The sequence below is a fragment of the Panthera uncia genome, assembly GCF_023721935.1.
Source record: "Panthera uncia isolate 11264 chromosome A3 unlocalized genomic scaffold, Puncia_PCG_1.0 HiC_scaffold_12, whole genome shotgun sequence".
Taxonomy (NCBI): domain Eukaryota; kingdom Metazoa; phylum Chordata; class Mammalia; order Carnivora; family Felidae; genus Panthera; species Panthera uncia.
The window spans coordinates 10,477,132-10,496,328 of NW_026057579.1; the positions used below are offsets into that span (position 1 = coordinate 10,477,132).

The 19,197-nt window shown below is 40.1% G+C and overlaps 2 protein-coding genes across 5 annotated transcripts in view; one reads left to right on the forward strand and one right to left on the reverse strand.

The window, feature by feature from the left end:
- Positions 1-6,001, forward strand: part of PRKD3 (protein kinase D3) — an 87,218-nt gene extending 81,217 nt beyond the window's left edge. Inside the window, exons 18-19 of the mRNA XM_049652292.1 lie at positions 2,138-2,223; positions 3,322-6,001. Coding sequence (XP_049508249.1) covers positions 2,138-2,223; positions 3,322-3,495 — 260 coding nt within the window. The 3' untranslated portion in view covers positions 3,496-6,001. The remainder of the gene's footprint in view (positions 1-2,137; positions 2,224-3,321) is intronic.
- Positions 3-19,197, reverse strand: part of NDUFAF7 (NADH:ubiquinone oxidoreductase complex assembly factor 7) — a 30,296-nt gene continuing 11,101 nt past the window's right edge. For all 4 annotated transcript variants that reach the window (XM_049652294.1, XM_049652293.1, XM_049652296.1 and 1 more), the window contains 9 exons: positions 18,135-18,215; positions 17,045-17,155; positions 14,033-14,246; positions 13,132-13,190; positions 12,111-12,221; positions 9,557-9,700; positions 8,976-9,149; positions 7,706-7,995; positions 3-3,580 (listed from right to left, as the gene is read on the reverse strand). In XM_049652294.1, the coding sequence (XP_049508251.1) occupies positions 7,783-7,995; positions 8,976-9,149; positions 9,557-9,700; positions 12,111-12,221; positions 13,132-13,190; positions 14,033-14,246; positions 17,045-17,155; positions 18,135-18,215 (1,107 nt within the window). In that variant the 3' untranslated portion in view covers positions 3-3,580; positions 7,706-7,782. The remainder of the gene's footprint in view (positions 3,581-7,705; positions 7,996-8,975; positions 9,150-9,556; positions 9,701-12,110; positions 12,222-13,131; positions 13,191-14,032; positions 14,247-17,044; positions 17,156-18,134; positions 18,216-19,197) is intronic.

Consider the following 19,197-nt stretch of genomic DNA (forward strand, 5'->3'; position numbering starts at 1 on the left):
GTAAAAAAAAAAAAAAAAAAAAATTATAGCTCTGTGCCCTTTAGTCTAAAAATCTTTGTGATCCCAAATCAGCCTATTTCTTCTGACTTCTCTTTTTAATTTCTCATACTCCTCTTCCAAATTCAACCAGTTACCAGTTCGTGAGCACTCTTCCTCCTGACGGTCTCGTCTCTAACTTCCTTAAAGTTCCCACACCTAGCACTAACCCAGGACCCAATTTCCTCCCTTTGAAACTACTAAAACACCTAGGGTTCTACCCGTTAGACTCTTTGACGGTGCTTCCCAGTCACCACTGCTGCCTGATCGGTCTTCAGGAAACCCTCCTTCCATCTTAACTGTGCCCTTACATCTCGGCCTCCCTTTAACCACATTGCATCTGTAGGTCTCTCAGAGATAGCCCAAGTTCACCTTCTGCCCTCCCCTCCACTGCTCCCGATCTAAAACCTAGCTGCTGACTCTTCTCAGCTGCTTTCTGCATTTTGCTTAGACCTTTCCTGCCTTCAGTCCCTCCTCACTATTGAAATCCTTCCAGTCCTTCAGGGACCCCTTAGCCTGTGGCTCATCTGTGAAGTCTTCCCGGAGCCCCTCCTCTGAACTGTGTAAGATCTACTTAGGCTACTAGGAGGAGATATTCTCCCTGAAGTATTCTTTCTTTTCATAATTACTTATTTTCAGAGACCTGTATTTCAGGTTCTTTATACATACAATGAATGATATAGACATTCTTCAGTTTTCAGCTCCCCTGTGGACCAATCCTAGGAGGCATGGTAACATTTGTTTTCCCTGCCTGGTGAAGGTTTTTGAGCTTGCGGGCCCTGGTTCTGTACCCATCAAGAATGCCTTGGTTGGGTCTCTGTAGTTTACGGACACTGACAGGAAAGGCACACACTTCTTTGACAGCCCCGTACTGAATAGAACCCTACTGGGGAATGCCCCCACCTGGATTTAGCCAGCCTTTGGAACACGGGCCTTTTTTGTTTTCCAAAAGTACCAGACCTAATCTTGGGGATTTGACAGTCCATTAAACTGGGAAGGTTTGAGGAACAACATGTAAAGGCAGTAGCAGGCTTTCTTTGTAATGAATACCTAATTGAAGAATATAGGAGGGTCTGGGTGTTCCCAGAATCCTCTTAGAGTTCCTGGGGCAGTGTGGTCTGTAGACTTCAGAATAATCAATTGGTGAGCGTACTAAAGCAAAAACCTGTGGCTAGATCTCAGAGATTCCAGTTCACCAGTTGGAATGACACCCAGGAATGCATTTTAATGAACACCCCAAATGACTCTGATGCACATGGTGGACAACCATTTAAGGAACAATGGATAAAAGTTTGAAGTACTGAACCCAGGGAAGTTCATACTTAAATACTGTGGTGTGTGGAAGAGAAACAGAACTGGTATAATGGGACTCTTCCCCTTGGTTCAGCCCTGGGTCCAGGCCTTAGTGTCGGTATTTCACGCGTATCGCCATACAGGTGGAAGTCAGTATGTAGCTACGTGGTGGTTTTGGTTTTGTGGTATTCCGTTTCTTCAAATAAGTGGGCAAAATAAGTATGCCAAGATCTCCCCACTCACACCAAAACACCATGAACATATTTGTATAAAACCTGTTAAGTATGCACTTTTGACGAGAAGTGATCGTGCAAGTCCGGCCACATCTGTAGAGGCAAGGCAGTGGCTTTGGCTCCCTTGCAGACCAAGCCGGGGACTAGAGAACGGTGTCACTGGAGGACAGCAACAACACGTCAGTCTGTAATCAGTTTTTTAATTCATTTGGAAATAATACTAACACTTACGTGCTAAGTAAGCACCGTCCTAAGCCCTTTATGTGTGTTATTTCATCTTCTCAATAATCTCATGTTACAGAAGAGGAAAGTGACCCTCTGGCACACGCAGTAAGTCTACACTGTTAACCTGTACTCGACACCGCCTCTGTAACAAAACAGGCACACTTCATAAAATAGGTGCTCTAAGTTCAGTGAACGTTTACGGGCCACTTACGTGTCAGCGGGAAGGCCATGTTCTTGAGAAAAGTCGCCCACCCTGTATTTCTGTGGCTTGAATGCCTTCCAGGCAGAGTCACGGTATGTGTGGGTGCCCCATACACCCAGTTCACCGGTTGGATTTTCTCTCCTCTTAGCAATTGACTTGATAAACAACCTCCTTCAAGTGAAGATGAGAAAGCGCTACAGTGTGGACAAATCTCTCAGCCATCCCTGGCTGCAGGTAAAAAAACAAATCTCTCTCTGGTGATCCCCATTGGAGCCATTCATTGTAATGTGTCTCACCTAATCAAACTACTCTAAGATCAACAGATTCTACACGTTTTAGAATATTGTAAGTGTTCTTCAGTGATTACTTTGTACTATGGCTGAATCTCTGGAAGGTTTGCTGTATACCATTCACATGCAGAACTGATAGGCAGTTCAACTCCCATAAACTGAAAGCAATGATTTAGCCTTTATATAGGGCCTTTTATGCTTCATTTCCCCTTTCTGTAAAATAAGCATGTTATTTTGTCAAATAGATTTTGCTTTTAAGATGCCCACTTAAAAGATTCATATTTGCATTAATGATAGATGAAATGCCATTTAAAATGTTTGGCTCAGGGGTGCCTGGGTGGCTCAGTCGGTTGAGCATCCGACTTCGGCTCAGGTCATGATCTTGCGGTCTGTGAGTTCAAGCCCCACGTCGGGTTCTGTGCTGACAGCTCAGAGCCTGGAGCCTGCTTCGGATTCTGTGTCTCCCTCTCTCTCTGCCCCTCCCCCACTCATGCTCTGTCTCTCTGTCAAAAATAAATAAACATTTAAAAAAATAAAATAAAAATGTTTGGCTTAATTCCCCCAAAAGCTATTGCATAGATTTCTTAAAAGGAACCCCCGAGCTTCAGAGTAAAGAGAAGCTTTAGAACTACTCTAAAGGGGACTGGGGTGGAGGTTGGCAGGTAGAATTAACTTCACAACAAATGCACAGTTGCAGTGATTATTAAATTATCCTGATAGTAGATTCTAAGTACTTTCCCTTATTTTGAGGAGTAAGGTGGGGCATAAGGTCAGAATTTAGAACAGAATGTTTTAGTGATTATTATTAGCCATCTCAGAAGCCTCAGGCAGTTTTTAGTTTTAGAAACTAGTTACTTCCTTCATTAGAGACTCTAAATTTGAAAAAGTATCTTAACATTGCTAATTTAAGATATTACGAATGGAACTTACTGTATAGCAAGTACTCATAGTAGAGACTGTCAATTTTGCAGCTATGGGGTTAGGAAAAAAAAGTTCAACGTATTTTATTTCTTTTATAGTTTATAATTCCATTTTTTTCTAGGACTATCAGACTTGGCTTGACCTTAGAGAATTTGAAACTCGCATTGGTGAACGTTACATTACGCACGAAAGTGACGATGCCCGCTGGGAAATACATGCATACACCCACAATCTTGTGTACCCAAAGCACTTCATTATGGCTCCCAATCCAGATGATATGGAAGAAGATCCTTAGTTGTCAATGAGCTAACGTCAGTAAGGAAGGATTTCACGTTATGGACTGGTACTTTGCCGCACAACTGTTGTTCTTTGTAGGTTATCTGCAAGGATGCGAAGATACGGGGAAATGTGATAAGGAATCCGTGACACCAATACTGTAGTTCATCGTGAGAAGGTACAAGAGGGGAAACTGAGTAATAAGAACACATAACGGAACCAAGATGAAGCTTTTCATAAATTTTTATAGCATAAGCAATGACTGGTTTTTATATTTTTTTCCTAATCCTTCACTTTAATACTATAGTGGCATTTAATTTATCTTCCCTTTCCTGTTACATTATTTTTTAAAAAGGAGAAAAAGGCAGGCTTAGAGTCCAGCCATTGTATAGCTTGACCAAATCACACAAGAGTTTTAAAGTTGATTACTAAATAGGTTTGCATTTAAAGAGAGAACTGAGGAAGGGCTCCCAGCATGCGATTTCCTGTGAGAACTCTAAATATTTGACCACAGAGGCATTGAGGGGGTTTTCCTGCATGCCTAGAAGAGGAGCTCTAGACTCTTGTACCTTTTTCTTTTTCTTTAGGTCAGTCGACTCCAAAACAGTGATCCCTAACATTTTGGAGTTGAAATTCTTAACGTGCTCTCTACAAGATAGAAATTAAGTTGTCACCTTTTGTGAGTATATTGGAAGGCCCTCTAAGATAATTTTGGGGTCAAATGATACTACGAACCTGGGGGGAGAACCCACTGGTCTAAGTGCGGAGGTAGTAAGTATGTCTTTTCGGAGCCCAGCCCCCCTGTTGCGTACTCGAACTCCCATGTCTGTGACCCACAGCTCTGTGACACCGTGGTTGGTTTCTGACATTCAGTAGGTTTAGGTGCGAACTTTCATTACACAGTTTATCTTTACACGGAGTTGAGTAATTTGAGGAAGAAAATTACTAAAAGTAAGGCCAGTGCAGGATCAGTTAATGCTGCAGGAAACAGCAAAGAGCGTATCCAGTTTTTCTTCCCTTAGCTTATTGGAAGGTTTTACAGATATCCAGAATGTCTGTAAATCAATCATCTCAAGCAGTTTGGGACAGTGGGTGGGGTAGAGCATGAAACACTTATTCTTTCATCTGTTCTGCTGATCACGTAGCCCTGCCCTTATAAATTGGGGGGGGGGGGTTGTTTTGTTTTTTTACATTTCAGCACTGGCAACCAGCTAACGAAATGTTTTTCTACTCAGATACAATGTTTAAGAGGTTAGATTTTTCCATAGCTTTTAACAAGTTACTAATAGTTCCCCCCACCCCCGCAAAAAAGTTTAAGATCTAGCACCACCCACTTATTAAAAAACTAGCGGCTTTTTGTTTTTTCACTCCTCAGTAATCACTGTAAGTTTTTTTCCTACAAAAAGAGCAACAAAAGATTGGGAGTCAGAAAATCCAGTCTTTTACGTCTTGGCTCCAATCTGCCTAAGCCTCAAGTTCCTCATCAGTCTAAAAAACGAAGATTGTAACCCTTGCCTCTATTTTCCTCACAGTGTTGTGATGATCAGATATATAAGAACATACCCATATTCAATAAACTAAAAACCATAAAAGCGTTAACTATCACTGCCCACTGAATTTGAGGTGGCAAAGGAAAAGAATGTCCCTGTATACAGTGTAAGAGAGGGTCTTAAGAGATCCCTGAAGCTACTCCCGTATCTAGGACTAAAATTACTGTGGAGATCATAGCAAACGTGGTTCCCATGCTTTCGACTCTGCATGTCTTTCGTTCCCCTCCTGACAGCCACGAGGGGGAGTACGTTACGGACTCCATCTCACAGATGAGGAAACTGAGGCACAGGAAAATTAAGGACCTAGATGCTGGAGGTCACAGTTGGTATGTGGATTTGAACTCAGGCAGTGTGGCTCTAGTCCCTTTCCTCCCTCCTAACCAGGTTGCTGCACTGCCTCCCATAAACCTCTCCAGGAAACATTCCGGTGTCTCCTGGTATTTTCTTCTCCTACAGGAGTTTAAAAAATTAATCCAAATTAATTTCACAAAACCTTTTAGAACTATAGTTTCCCTGTGGGAAAGGATGGTTTCCCAAATGTGTCCAAACTGACTCTGTTTATATCAATGTGCTAAAATGGAGTAGTTCTAAGTCACTAGGCACCCTGTTGTGGTTTTACTACAGAAGGTGAAAATTAACTGGAATGGTTTGCTCTACTTATGTAATCAAACTACAAGCCATGAAATTAATTGCACTCTTTGTGTCTGTGTTGTTGAATGCCTAAGAAGTTTTCTTAAAAAATTTGTAAAGGCACTGTCAGATAATTTGGAGTAATTTACTCCAGATACTGTATAACCTGCATAACCTTTTTGTCTTGAAGTTGTTTTTGTATAAGAAATAATTGTTAGAAACATTTGGTGATGTACAAAGTAGTCTATAATGACCCTGTTCAGTACATTTTTATATTTTTTGTTACATCCCACTTTTGTAAATATCCTCAAAGAAACCTGATAATAAAATGTATTTCCATATCACCATACTTTTCTATGTGAAAACCTGAGCTTATCTCTAGTAGAGGTATCCAAAGAAAATTTTATTAGATTGTGTTGTTTTCCCAGGCCTTGGTAAAAGAACTATTTTGGAAATAGTATTTGTAAATGGAACTAATGCTATATTTAAAACACTGATTTTTTTTTTTTAACTACCTAAAATAAAAAACTCATTATTTCAATTTATATGAAATCTGAGGTAATTATCTGGAGGTCTCATTTCTTGGAATGAAAGTTTAGAGTAATTACAACTCTAGATTGTAGATTTTTCGGGAACTCTCATCAAATATTCAACTACTGCCACTGCTAGAAGACTTACCATTCAAAGTAAATGTTCTAAGTTTTAAGATACAAGGCATTGCCTGATTCCTCCCATTAAATGTAAAACTACTAGATAATTGAGAGGGGCCAATATGAGGCATTTTCACCTTCCAAATTCTCCCAACCAAGTTTTTGAGAAAAGAAAATGCGGGGAAAAAAAAAATAAGGGTGGCTATGAATGGCCCAAGGCTGGGCAGCACATGAAAAATAAGGCCTCTCCATCTTCATTTTAAGAGTGAGATTCAGAATGTTAGTCCTGTTCTGAGGGAAGCCAGAGAAGCAATAAAAAACCAAGAGTTGATCACTCCACCAGCAAACTTCGAATACAGTTAAGCTGTACGTTCAAAACATGGCTGGTATTCTTTTCCTTTAATCTCATAGGGTAAAAAATTTTAAATACCACAAAGGAGAATGAATTTCTACCCCTCAAACCCACTTCCGTGTTGGGTTTTTTGTTTTTGTTTTGAGTGAGCGAGCACGTGTGCACATACAGCAGAGGAGGGGCAGGGGGATGGAGAGAAACTTAAGCAGGCACCATTCTCGGCGCAGAGCCTGACGTTGAGTTCTGGCTCACCACCGTGCGAGCAGGACTTGAGCCAAAATCAAGAGCCAGAGAGGCTACGTTGGAATATTTAATAGTAATTACTGGCATCCTTTCCTCACTTTTTATATATAAGTAACTATCACAGAAAACCACCAGTCTGCATTATTAATTTCTATGAAATTAAGCATTTCTTTAAATGCAGCTTTCCCCCAACAAAAAACGGAATCATAACTATAAAACATTTTTACTTGACTACATTTTTCATTTACTACCTTCTTAGAGGTAAGGACATACTACTCTACCTCTTTTTTTAAAAATACTTTATGGATAGTTCTATTTAACCCATCCCCTGTGAAAGGCCACTTAGATTTCCAGTTTTTACTAAACCAATCAGCGTTCATGTTTACTTTTTAAAATAAAAATACAGCAACTAGCCTTATTAATTAAAGGATATTCATTTCAAGGTGCCTGAGTGGCTCAGTTGGTTAAGTGTCCAACTCTTGATACAGCTCAGATCACAATCTCACAGTTGTGGGATCGAGCCCTGCATCAGGCTCTGTCTGCACTGATGGCATGAAGGCCGCTTGGGATCCTGTCTCTCGGCCCCTCCCCAGTATGTTCACATGTACGCTCTCTTACACAAAATAAACTTTAAAAAAATTAAGGATACTCTGTTTCATGGTAACTTGTTTCATTAAGCTGAAAGCACACAATTGTGCCAAAAGCCACACACAACCTTAAAAGATCAATGTTTAGTTGTACTGTATATAAAATGGGCTATTTTTATTGGCTGTGAGACATAAAATACTGCGATATGGATTTTACCTGTGATATATGTGAATGGGTTCCCTTTATTTTGCTTTCTTAGGCAGACTTAGGGGTAAAACGTCCACACTGAGATATCACCTCCAGGCAAGTTCACCAAACCCAGCCACAGGTGACGGAGAAGGTTTTGACTGACATGCATTCATCGGATGGCTCCCACCATGAAGTCTCTGATGAGGTAGCAAGGCAAAAAAGTGAAATCTTTCTCCCATCTTCTTAGGATTCATCAACATATCATACCCCTGAAGTAACTGCTGCCTGGATGGCTCATCTGATTTGTCTGCAAGAACCTGAAAAGAAAAACTTCTTAGAAGAAATAACCAGAAGAATTCTTAGTTACATGCAGCAACACTCATGACTGTTAGCCACTCAGTAAAGCACTACTTAAGATGGGATTTCTGATCACCTGCCTCAAGAGTCATGGGGTGCTCACTAAAAGCCTAGGTTGCTGGGGCGCCGGGGTGGCTCAGTCAGTTAAGCGTCCAACTTTCGATTTTGGCTCAGGTCATGAGATTGAGTCCCGTGTCAGACTCTACACTGAGCATGGAGCCTAGGATTTTCTCTTCCTCTCCCTCTACTCTCTCATAATAAAATAAAAAATAAAAAATAAAAATTACTGGGGGGGCGGGGGGAACGTAGGTTGCCAAGACCCAAACCTGTGGATTTGTAGGTTTAGCAAATATTCCCAGGTGGTTGTTTTTTTTTTTTTTTTTTTTTTTCAACGTTTTTTATTTATTTTGGGACAGAGAGAGACAGAGCATGAACGGGGGAGGGTCAGAGAGAGAGGGAGACACAGAATCGGAAACAGGCTCCAGGCTCCGAGCCATCAGCCCAGAGCCTGACGCGGGGCTCGAACTCACGGACCGCGAGATCGTGACCTGGCTGAAGTCGGACGCTTAACCGACTGCGCCACCCAGGCGCCCCTTCCCAGGTGGTTTGATCTACCGATAAACACAGTCAAGTTTTCTTAACAAACACGAACACCATTTCGAAGTCTTAAATCTACCTCACACAGAGACGCAGGAACTTACAAGGCTCCCCTGCCACAACAGGCGATCTGGTTCCACCATACCCTACAATAGCAATACCAAGCATCTGGCTAACAATAGGAGCGCTGAGGCCAGACGTACTTATTATTTTAAAGGTTTTTTGAAATACTACAAAGTTTTTTGTTTCAAGTTTTTATTTGAATCCCAGTTAGTTAACACATAGTGTAACATTAGAAATACTACAAAATTGAAATATTTAAGATAGTGAAATAAATCATTACCTTCAGCCGGACATCAATGCCCATGTTTTTTAAAAACGTCTGTTGTTTTATTGGACCCAGAGAAGCTACTTTTCCCTCTGCCATTCTGCGCAAATAACTGAAGTCCACATCAGCTGTTAGGTCTGCAGTTCCCGGGGCGATAAGGACATCATGAAGCTTATGGCCACAAAATCCCTTGAAAATAATTTTAAAATGATGAATTTTTGTCCTTTTGTGGTTATCAAGATTAAGGAAATGCTATCATTTTAGTACATTTTACATAACAGCTGTTAAAAAAAAACGTAGCCTGAATCAGTGGTTTCCAAACTCTTAAAACAGCACCCTTTCTTCAAATGAGATGCTATGTGGAAAACCCAATATAAAGTGCCGCCTGGAGTGCCTGAAGATGCTGCCCACAGTGATGGAATAGAGAAGGACAATTATAATACTATAAATGAATATTCATGACAAAATAATGTGATATTACAATGCTAGCCACTGTAGAAGCCAAAGATAAAGATCTTCAATGAGTTTCAAACCTAAAAACTTAATACAGCACGCCCATTAACTTTTGAGAAGTCATCTTGCTGAATTATACGTACTCTGAAGGTGTCTGTCTTAGTCCCATCATGACCATAATCGGCAATCAGCGCAGCCCCTCCAGTCAGCGCAATGCGTTGAGAAAGTTCCTGAATAATTACACCAGCTTCAGGACACACTTCCACGTGATCCCTCGTTTCATCACTCTGGTAAAGGAACAGCTGCATCAAAATGCATCACTGAAAAGAACAGTTTCCTTAGGGTTTTTCTATAATGAGCATTTCTTGGTTACAATACACTCCTTCTCAATACGCATTATGTTGTCCACACTCAACTTTCCACATGACGTCCTCTTTATTATATGGAACTCCCTAGTGCTTTGATGCCGTCTACTAAGTTTACAAAGATATTTTAATTTTAATCCCTCTTATAAAAAGGCATATGCCTCCCAAACCCCTAGATGGCTGGTTCATTATAGTTTTATTTATGGTGATATTATGCTCGTAATTCATATAAATATATTCCCCTGGGCTGAATGCATGGGAAAGGAATTTTTGTCTGCCTAGAATAGTGCCTGGCAAATAACATGCTCTAAAATTTGTGCTGAAAGAACAAATGATATAAATCCAATATAACAAGATAGACCCTAGCAAGTTAGTATGTTTTGATACCTTCTTTTAGGGCAAAAGATACTCCAATGATATGCCCTCTGTCTAGAAACCTCAGCTCATGACCTTGTACCTGAGGCCGCAATTTCCCAAGATATTCAACTATTTACTAAGGGTCCTTAATAAGTGCCTAATAGTCTAGATGATTCTTTTGATGTTTATTTATTTTAGTGCCCATTAGTCTAAAAAGTGAAATGACAGTATTAGAACTTGTCAACTTGATTAGTATATATGACATTACACTAACTCCTGAGAAAATGGGAAAAAGCGTTGGTCTTTATTATGAAAACCTGTATTAACTTTTGCTCCTTCATAATATACTCTTAAAAATGAAGTTTTGGGGTGCCTGGGTGGCTCAGTCAGGCCCACGTCATGATCCTGCACTTCTTGGGTTTGAGCCCCACGTTGGGCTCTGTGCTGACAGCTCAGAGCCTGGAGCCTGCTTCAGATTCTGTGTCTCCCTCTCCCTCTGCCTCTGCCCCTCCCCTGCTTGTACTCTGTCTCCCAAAAATAAATAAATATTAAAAAAAAAAAAAAAAATGAAGTACTGACCTGCCCTGATCTTGCCTCTAATGGCACAGAGCTAACAGGTATGGAGTCACACACACTTAGCAATTGAGTCTCTGCTCTTCGTACTGCTTACTAGAAACAAGTTACTTCAACTTGCAGAGTGCTTCCTCATCATGTACACACAAGGCTTATTGTGAGGCTTAAATCAAACAATAAAGCACTTAGCCCCCAGCTTTATTATTATTTTTTTAATGTTTATTTTTGAGAGAGAGAGAGAGCACGCGCCCACGCACGAGTCGGGGAGGGGCAGAGAGAGAGGGAGACACAGAATCGGAAGCAGGCTCCAGGCTCTGAGCTGTCAGCACAGAACCCAACGTGGGGCTTGAACTCATGAAGTGCAAGATCATGACCTGAACTGAAGTTGGACACTTCACCAACTGAGCCACCCAGGTGCCCCATCCCCCAGCTTTATAAAATACATTACTGTGGTTGAACTGTAGCCCCATGAGATTAGCCACTTCAGGCATAAACTGACACCTCGGGGTGCTGTGGTGACATACCTACCATCTTCGACCACTCTTCAAGATGGCAGATTCTGTCACCATTTGCCCCATTCAGATGAGAGGGAAAGTCATCGCTCCCTCTCTCGTGAGTACCACTCACTCAAGTCAAGAACTGAAAACAATTGTATCTCCCAGGAGCAGGGGGTTAGCTCTTGGTAGCTATGAATTTGCTTCTCACTCAGGTAAAAGTGGGCAGCTAGAATATGGAAAAACAGAAATGCCCCCAAGCACTCAGGTTGCTATTTGAATTTAATTATGCTCTGGAAAAAAAAAAAAAAAAACACCTTAATTGATAGGTTCATGTTTAAAAGCTCCTGTGATTTTGAAACAAGTAACTTCTGAGGAAAAAGTACTTAGTTATGGCCCAAAAAGTAGACCTTTTTACAACATGCAATCCAAAACCTAAACGTTCCTCACAAGTATAGGGTTTTTTGAACCCTAAACACAAGAATGGCTCTTGTGATTACTCCTCGAGGGCAAAAGCAGCAGCAGCACATGAACCATTTTGGCAGTGTAGAATGAAGCTTACATAATCGTTTGAGAATTAAATGAGAAAATAGAGAGTCACATATACAAAGTACTCATTAAACAGTTGTTGCATTACTATACCGTCAGGTAGGCAATACTATCACCGCGTGGTAGGGAAGTGAGTGAAGGGAGAAGGTGAAGAACTTGCAGAGTAAGCGCTTACTAACTTCCCTGTTACGTTAAGGTCACGCACCCAAGAAAGGATTTTACCCCAGGCTCCTGACTCCATAGCCTCTGCACTTCCCACTCATAAAATGCACCACATATGTTATGAGCAAATCTCTCCTGGCCCCTGTAAAACAGTAACTCAGAAAACAAGACTATGAAGATTCGCTTGGTATTCCTACTTGTATGAAGACTTCCGCTGGGGTGACACAAGGCGCCAAAACAAACCGCAGTTTATCAGAAGCTTGGGGATCAATATCGATGAATACTTCTCGCCATCCTTGCGGAGTTTTCTAAACACAAAATAACACATAAAAACTAATTCTTACAAGTTTTTTCCTCAAAACTGCCTCCCAAAAATAACTATTAATTTTCTCCTGCCATATACAAGATAGATGACTAACATTTACAAAGGATTTTACCACTTAAAATCACTTGAAGGCATTACTTCAATTCCTTCAAACAGTAAGACGGACAGATGAAAACTACTAGTATTGGTTACATAAGTGATGGAGCTGAAGATAAACTAGGCAGCATGGAAAGTGCCCCCTAACATGGAAAACAGACTCTGAAGGACTAATCAAAAGCTTTTGCTAACAAATCAACGCATGCTCTTAGCCTTAAAAATTACCAGGACACATACATTACCACCAAATCTTAAGTCTGCTCACTTCAGTTTCAATGAGGAAAAATTTTAATCTTTGGATACCAAAACTATTGGCTAAAATGTAATCCTTCCTTGCAATAAAGCCATTTACCATGTTATATTCTCACATATCTTTGTCCTTGGAAAAATAAGCTTTTTTATTGAAATTCAAATTAGTTAACATACAGTGTAATCTTGACTTCAGGAGTAGATTCCAGTGATTCATCTCTTACCTATGACACCCAGTGCTCATCCCAAAAGGTGCCCTCCTTACTGCCCATCCCCGATTTAACCCATCCCCCCCCACCTCCCCTCCAGCAACCCTCCATTTGTTCTCTGTGTTTAAGAGTCTCTTATGGGAAATAAACATTCTTAATAGTTATCCGAAGACAATTAAGATTCTACTTAACCTTTTACTTTTGCTTTTCAATTATTTATATTCATCAGAATTCCAAACAGAGTTAACTTTAACAGTAATCAAATACCATTCACGTTTATTCTTCCAACATAAGGCCCTTTGTTATTCAATTATAAATATGACTTTATCCCGTCAATACCTGAAACTTATGCACAGGAAGAACATCGAAAAATTCATGCGCAAGATAAAAGCTGTACCCTATTTAAAAACAGAAGGAAAAAACAGTTTTAGCATTAAGGCAATATCTAATCGTTCTTTTGAACAGCAACAAAAGAAAGCGCCTAGCGGATCGAGCAGGAACCTGAGGTGGCTTCCACAACCATCGCTACCAGAGAATCATCCACCTCAGGCACTGCTTCGCCTACTCTGAGAACACGCTCAAGAACAATTACTACTACATCCTCATTTTCCACATATCCGGACCCGACAGCCAAAACATCCCAATTATAAATTTAACCCTTTATTCATCACAGGGCATGAAAGAAATTAGAACCCAAATTTGTTAGCTAAAAGAGGCTTTGGACTTCCTAAAATCATCTGAGACAGCTGAGCCCAGGACTCGCCGAGGTGGCTTGCCAAGGTCAGAACACCACTTTAGGTGGGAGCAGAGGTCCATCAACATAGTGGATGGTCCCTGCCGAGTGCAGGGATTTTCCCACCTCTCTGAAGGTAAGCAAGGATGTTCAAAAGATGAGACAGTTAAACTCAAACCACCTAACTCTGCTTCCATCAGTCCCCACCGCCTTGGACTGCTTCAGCGTCAGTGCTATCTTAGGGGTCAGGAAAAACTTAAAGGTACAATAGGGATCTATCTACATTTTTGTGTAAAACCATATGAAAGGCATTTCTCCTTATTGTTAGGCATGTTATTTTTTTAATACAATGCTACTTTCTAGAAACAAATTTGCTATTCCCTATGAGTAAGGGTCCTGGTGGCATCACGTCAACGTACTATAGTGCTCTACACGTTTGTGGTCGCCTATCATCGCTGGGATGGGTGGTAATCAAAATTAGCTCATCACGCAGTGTAAACTAATTACCTTTTGGAACATCTTGCAGATCTCGGTACCAGGAAATTGGAATCCCAGATTTAGTAACACCTTTCATATATGCGGGGGATCCAGGATTTCGCTCTAGAGGGACCTTCTCTTCAGTCAGTGTTAATGCTTGAATCTCACTCAGTTTTTCGCTCACCTCTACCAGATGTATTGAAATGTCACAGTTTTTCAGCACAGATCCCAGCTGACTGAACACCTAAATACAAAAAGAAAGAAAAAAAAGGCAAAATACAATGTGTTGAGTAGATTTTAGGTTTTCTAACCATTTCCCTTAACACTTTGCTCATGTCACAGAAGTAAAATTTGGTTTCAGAGGAACTTCACACAAGCCACTCTCCAGCAGTCCGTGAGATTCATAAGCTATCAGTTATTACGGTCTACATGAAAGACGAACAATGCACAATTTGGTTTCCTAATGAGAAAAATTAGAATTATAAGACTAACAAACATTAAAGATTTAGCATCCAGTAAATAATCAGACTAGGGAGTCTAAAGAGAGAACAAAAACATGAAATGTATATATCCCCCTGATTTTATGAAGCTGCTATGTCTATGAAATAATCTCATCTTTGAGATGTTTCAACTGTGTTCTCAGGAAATCAAATTCGAAGGGCACTAAAAACTTGACAGTTTAACTTCGCAGTTCTTTCAATTTTTAATTTTTTTTAGCCACACACATTTATAACTGTTGTAAACATGAACAAAAAAGGAGTACACTGATATTTTATCAATATCTCAATGCTAAAAATTCAATGCCAAGGCATAAAGTACACCAATAGTATTTTTCATTTGAATGTAATTTTCACTGCTGATTTGCCTCCTATTTTTGAGATCTGAATAAGCAGGTATAGGCTAATAATAAGACAATTTTTCCAAATTTCGTTTGGAAATGAAACTACAAATGGAAAACTTCCCAAGAGAAAAATCCTTCAGAAATTATCAAAAAATGAAAACAAGTCTGTAATTATGTCTTTGTCCATTTTCTTAACATTCTTTTAAATTCTTTAGCTTTTTAAAGTTCTTAGGACTTGATCTAAAGAAGCATCCTGTATGCATTTTAAGAGCTGTGGGCTTGATTTTTATCGTACCTGAAACAAGACAATATTATTTGAGAACCTTATTAAGCATTTTGTATTCAAATGACTTTGCCAATTTAAAGCGATAAAATAGAACACTGGAAACCTAAAACAGTGGTTCATTTCTTTTACCCCCAAATATGATATAATCAGGATTATCTGTCAGATGTTATACGTTTTTTAAAATCCTTTGATTCCAAATTTCAAGCAAAAATCATACTGCATCAAGACATTCAAATGTATACTGAATGTGTTTTTGTTTTTAAAAGCCTAATGGATTCCAAAACAGTGTAACTACAAAAGTTTAACACACACAATTACTTACCATGTACTATAAACAATATTCCTACTCTTTAGTGTTTTTACAAAACATTAGGTAGAGTGCTAGAAACAACAATACATGGAAAGATACCGCATCTTTGGTTAAAGTGGCACGACCCTTCCCTTCGAAAACGTGTCCTCCCTCACCCTCAGATGCCACCACCATCATTTCCTGCTTTTTCTTTATAAATGTTCCTAATTGCATTTGTATCACCAAACACAAATTGTTGAATGTTGACATTTGGGGATTTTATATAGATACAATCATATGATCCGGATTCTTTTACAAATTGTTATTTTCACTCACAAGACACTGAGGTCCATCTGAGTGTTGTGCATTCTGCTGTGATTTCATGCAGTTTCACAACCCTTGATGTTCCACTGTATGTCTGACTGTACCACAATTTATTGATCTATTTTCCCATTGATAGGCATCTGGGTTGTTTCCATTTTTTTTGCTCTTCTAAACAATGCTGCTGTCTTCTTGACCATGTTTCCTGGTACACATCTGCACTAGCTCCTGTAGGGCACACGTCTAGCAGTACAAGTGCTGCTGGCTCATACGGTATAAGTTACTGTGACGTTAGCAGACGATGCCCACTAAGCACACCTCAAAGTGCTTACCCCAAATTACACTCTTACAAACAGTGTCTGCGAGTCCCCATTGCTCCCCATCTCTCCATCTTCAACAACCCTTGGTGATGCCAAATGTGCTAATCTTGGACACGGTGGTATCTCACTCTGATTTAACTTTCATTTCCTTGACTACCAATCAGTCTGAACATCTTTTTGTTTTTACTGCCCGTGAGGACTTCCTCTTTCATGAAGGGCCTGTTCACATCTTTAGCCTGACTTTTCTATTGAGTTATCTGTCACCTTCTTAATGATTGAAAGGAATTCTTCATGTATGCTAACTACCAGTTCTTTATGTGTTGCAAATAACTCCTCCCAGTTTGCAGCTTGTCTTATCACTCTCTTTATGTGTCTTTTGAAAATTTTTTTTAATGCTTGTTTATTTTTGAGAGAGAACCAGAGCATGAGCGGGCGAGGCGCAGACAAAGAGGGCTCCAGGCTCTGAGCTGTCAGCACAGAACCTGACGCGGGGCTGGAACTCACAGAGCATGAGATCATGACCTGAGCTGAAGTCGGACGCTAAACCAACTGAGCCACCCAGGCGCCCCTACAGTGTCTTTGAAGAATAAAAAATTCCTAATTTCTTTAAAGAACAATAATTTCTTAAATTTAATGTAGTTGAAATTATCCCTCTATTCATCTTTACCTTTATGGCTTCTACCCTTTATATAATTCACAAATTCTTTTCCCACCTAGAAGACAAATAGATTCTCCCATGATGTCTTCTAAAGGTTTTAAACCTTTCCCTTTCACATTCTCCCCTACCCTCACTTTTTAGATTACAAACAGACAACAATAAGTAATGATTCATTATATCATTCTGACATTGTATTTTAGCGGAGAAAGAGGAGGTAAGGAGGGAGGACCGAAAGCCACTGAAGTCATTGAAGTTTGCAAACAAATCAAAAGAACAAAGGTTCAGGCAAGTACACGAGACTCTGAAGACGTTCCTTTTATTACTTACCCTCAAAATATCTCCCGAGAGGGTACCCCTGCCTGGGCCCAGTTCCACCAGTTGGAAAGCTGCATTTTTTCCAGTGGCCATCCATTCACTAATGAACCATATACCTAGCAGCTGCGACAAGGAAAAAAAAAACTATACTGAAATATTATAGCATAAAAGTATATAAACCTCCAAGGAAATATGCCAGAAAGCAAAATATTTGCCAACGACCACATGTCATTTACTATGTACATATATGTATGCACACCCAGAAGCCTCATGGAGGCAGCATTACAAAAGACACCACTTAGGAAGCCTAGTAACAGAGCACCATTAAAAGGCAGCCCCACTGTAAGAGGTCCCCTGACACAAGGAAGAGGCTAGCACTTCCAGAAAGGTGCTGCTGTTGGGACAGCAGACAGACATATGAAATAAGATGATGCCATTTCTTTACATTCATATGACTGATACGATTACATGGCTTTTTAGGCACAATTACCATTTTTAATACCTGGATTCCACTTCCTTTTGTGTACTACTTTCTATTTCTAAATTCATCGGGGGTTTTTATGTGGAAATCAATGAACTGGAACTCCTGAGGAGAATTGAAAATTTGTGAGGGGGGTTTCCACTGGAACTACGGTACAACCACAGCAGGGTGGGGCCTGAGAGCACATCTCGCCCCACGAACTCCTCAGGGTTTTGCAACTTTTCTCCCTTCACTTTTCTCTCTCTCTTTTCTCTATTATTCTGTATTCCTCCAGCATACAAATGGTTAAAAATTAAAACTTTTGATGAATCACAAAAGCAAAGGTGTAAAACACTACTTATTACAGAAGAATGCAACAACCTGATCTGCTCTCAAGTGTTTGTGATACTAGCTTTTTTAATTAATGTTTGTTTTGAGAGAGAGAGAGGCGTGCAAAGACAGAGGGACAGAGAATCCCAAGCAGGCTTTTTTTGCACCTTTAGCACACAGCCCAACACAGGGCTCGAGCTCATGAACTGTTAGATCATAACCTGAGCCAAAATCAAGAGTCAGACACTTAACCAACTGAGCCACCTAGGCGCCCAGATATTAGCTTCTTTTATAGTTGAAATTGACGATTACCTCCCCAAAGATCTGACTTATTTCCGGTGAAGTAATGAAATCTCCTTTTTCTCCTAGCATGTCACGATACACGTAATATCCCTGAGTAAAAAGAGAAAGTGGAGAAAACGGATTAACTTTCAAGTAAGTTTTGTAAAACACGCCTCCAGAATCTTACATAACGTATACAATGACATAATCATTTGGTAAGAAAGTTCTGTCTTCTCAATAAACATGATAAGCACAGTGACTTGATTTAAACTTTACACAGCACCAATCACATTGCAGAACTATACTATCCCAACATGACCCCTCCTTGACCATCAAGGCAGAAGCCAGCCACACAAGGGATATCCCTGGAGCATCTGGTTCTGGTGACCAGGGGAGACCGCACATAAGGTACCACAAGACCTGTTTTACACAAGGCCACTACTTTCAAGACCAAAAGATGTAGCTGGTTTAACAAATACATATATACAAACACAGAGAGTGAAACAAAATGAGGGGACAGAGGACTATGTCCCAAATGAAAGAACAAGGCAAAATCACAGAAAAAACAGCTAAATGAAACTCAGATAAGCAATAACCCTAATAATAAAGAGTTCAAAGTAATGGCCATAAAGAAACTCAGCAGACTTAAGAGTGAATGAATGCAGTGAGAACTTCAAAAGAACATAGAAAATATTCAAAAAGAACCAGTCAGAGCTGAAGAATACAATAACTAAAATGAAAAATATCCTAGAGGGACTCAACAGCAGATTAGAGGATGCAGGACAGATTAGTAATCCAACAGGGTAATGAAAAGCAAACAAACTGAAGACCAAAAAGAAAAAGAATTTAGGGGTGCCTGGGTGGTTCAGTTGGTTGAGCATCCAACTTAGGTTCAGGTCATGATCTCACAGCTCATAGGTTTGAGCCCCACATCGGGCTCTGTGCTGACAGCTCAGAGTCTGAAGCCTGTTTAGATTCTGTGTCTCCCTCTCTCTCTCTCTCTGCCCCTCCCCTGCTCGTGCTCTGTCTCTCTCTCTTTCAAAATAAATAAACCTTTAAAAAAAAATTTTAAAAATGAGAATAAGTTAAAGGA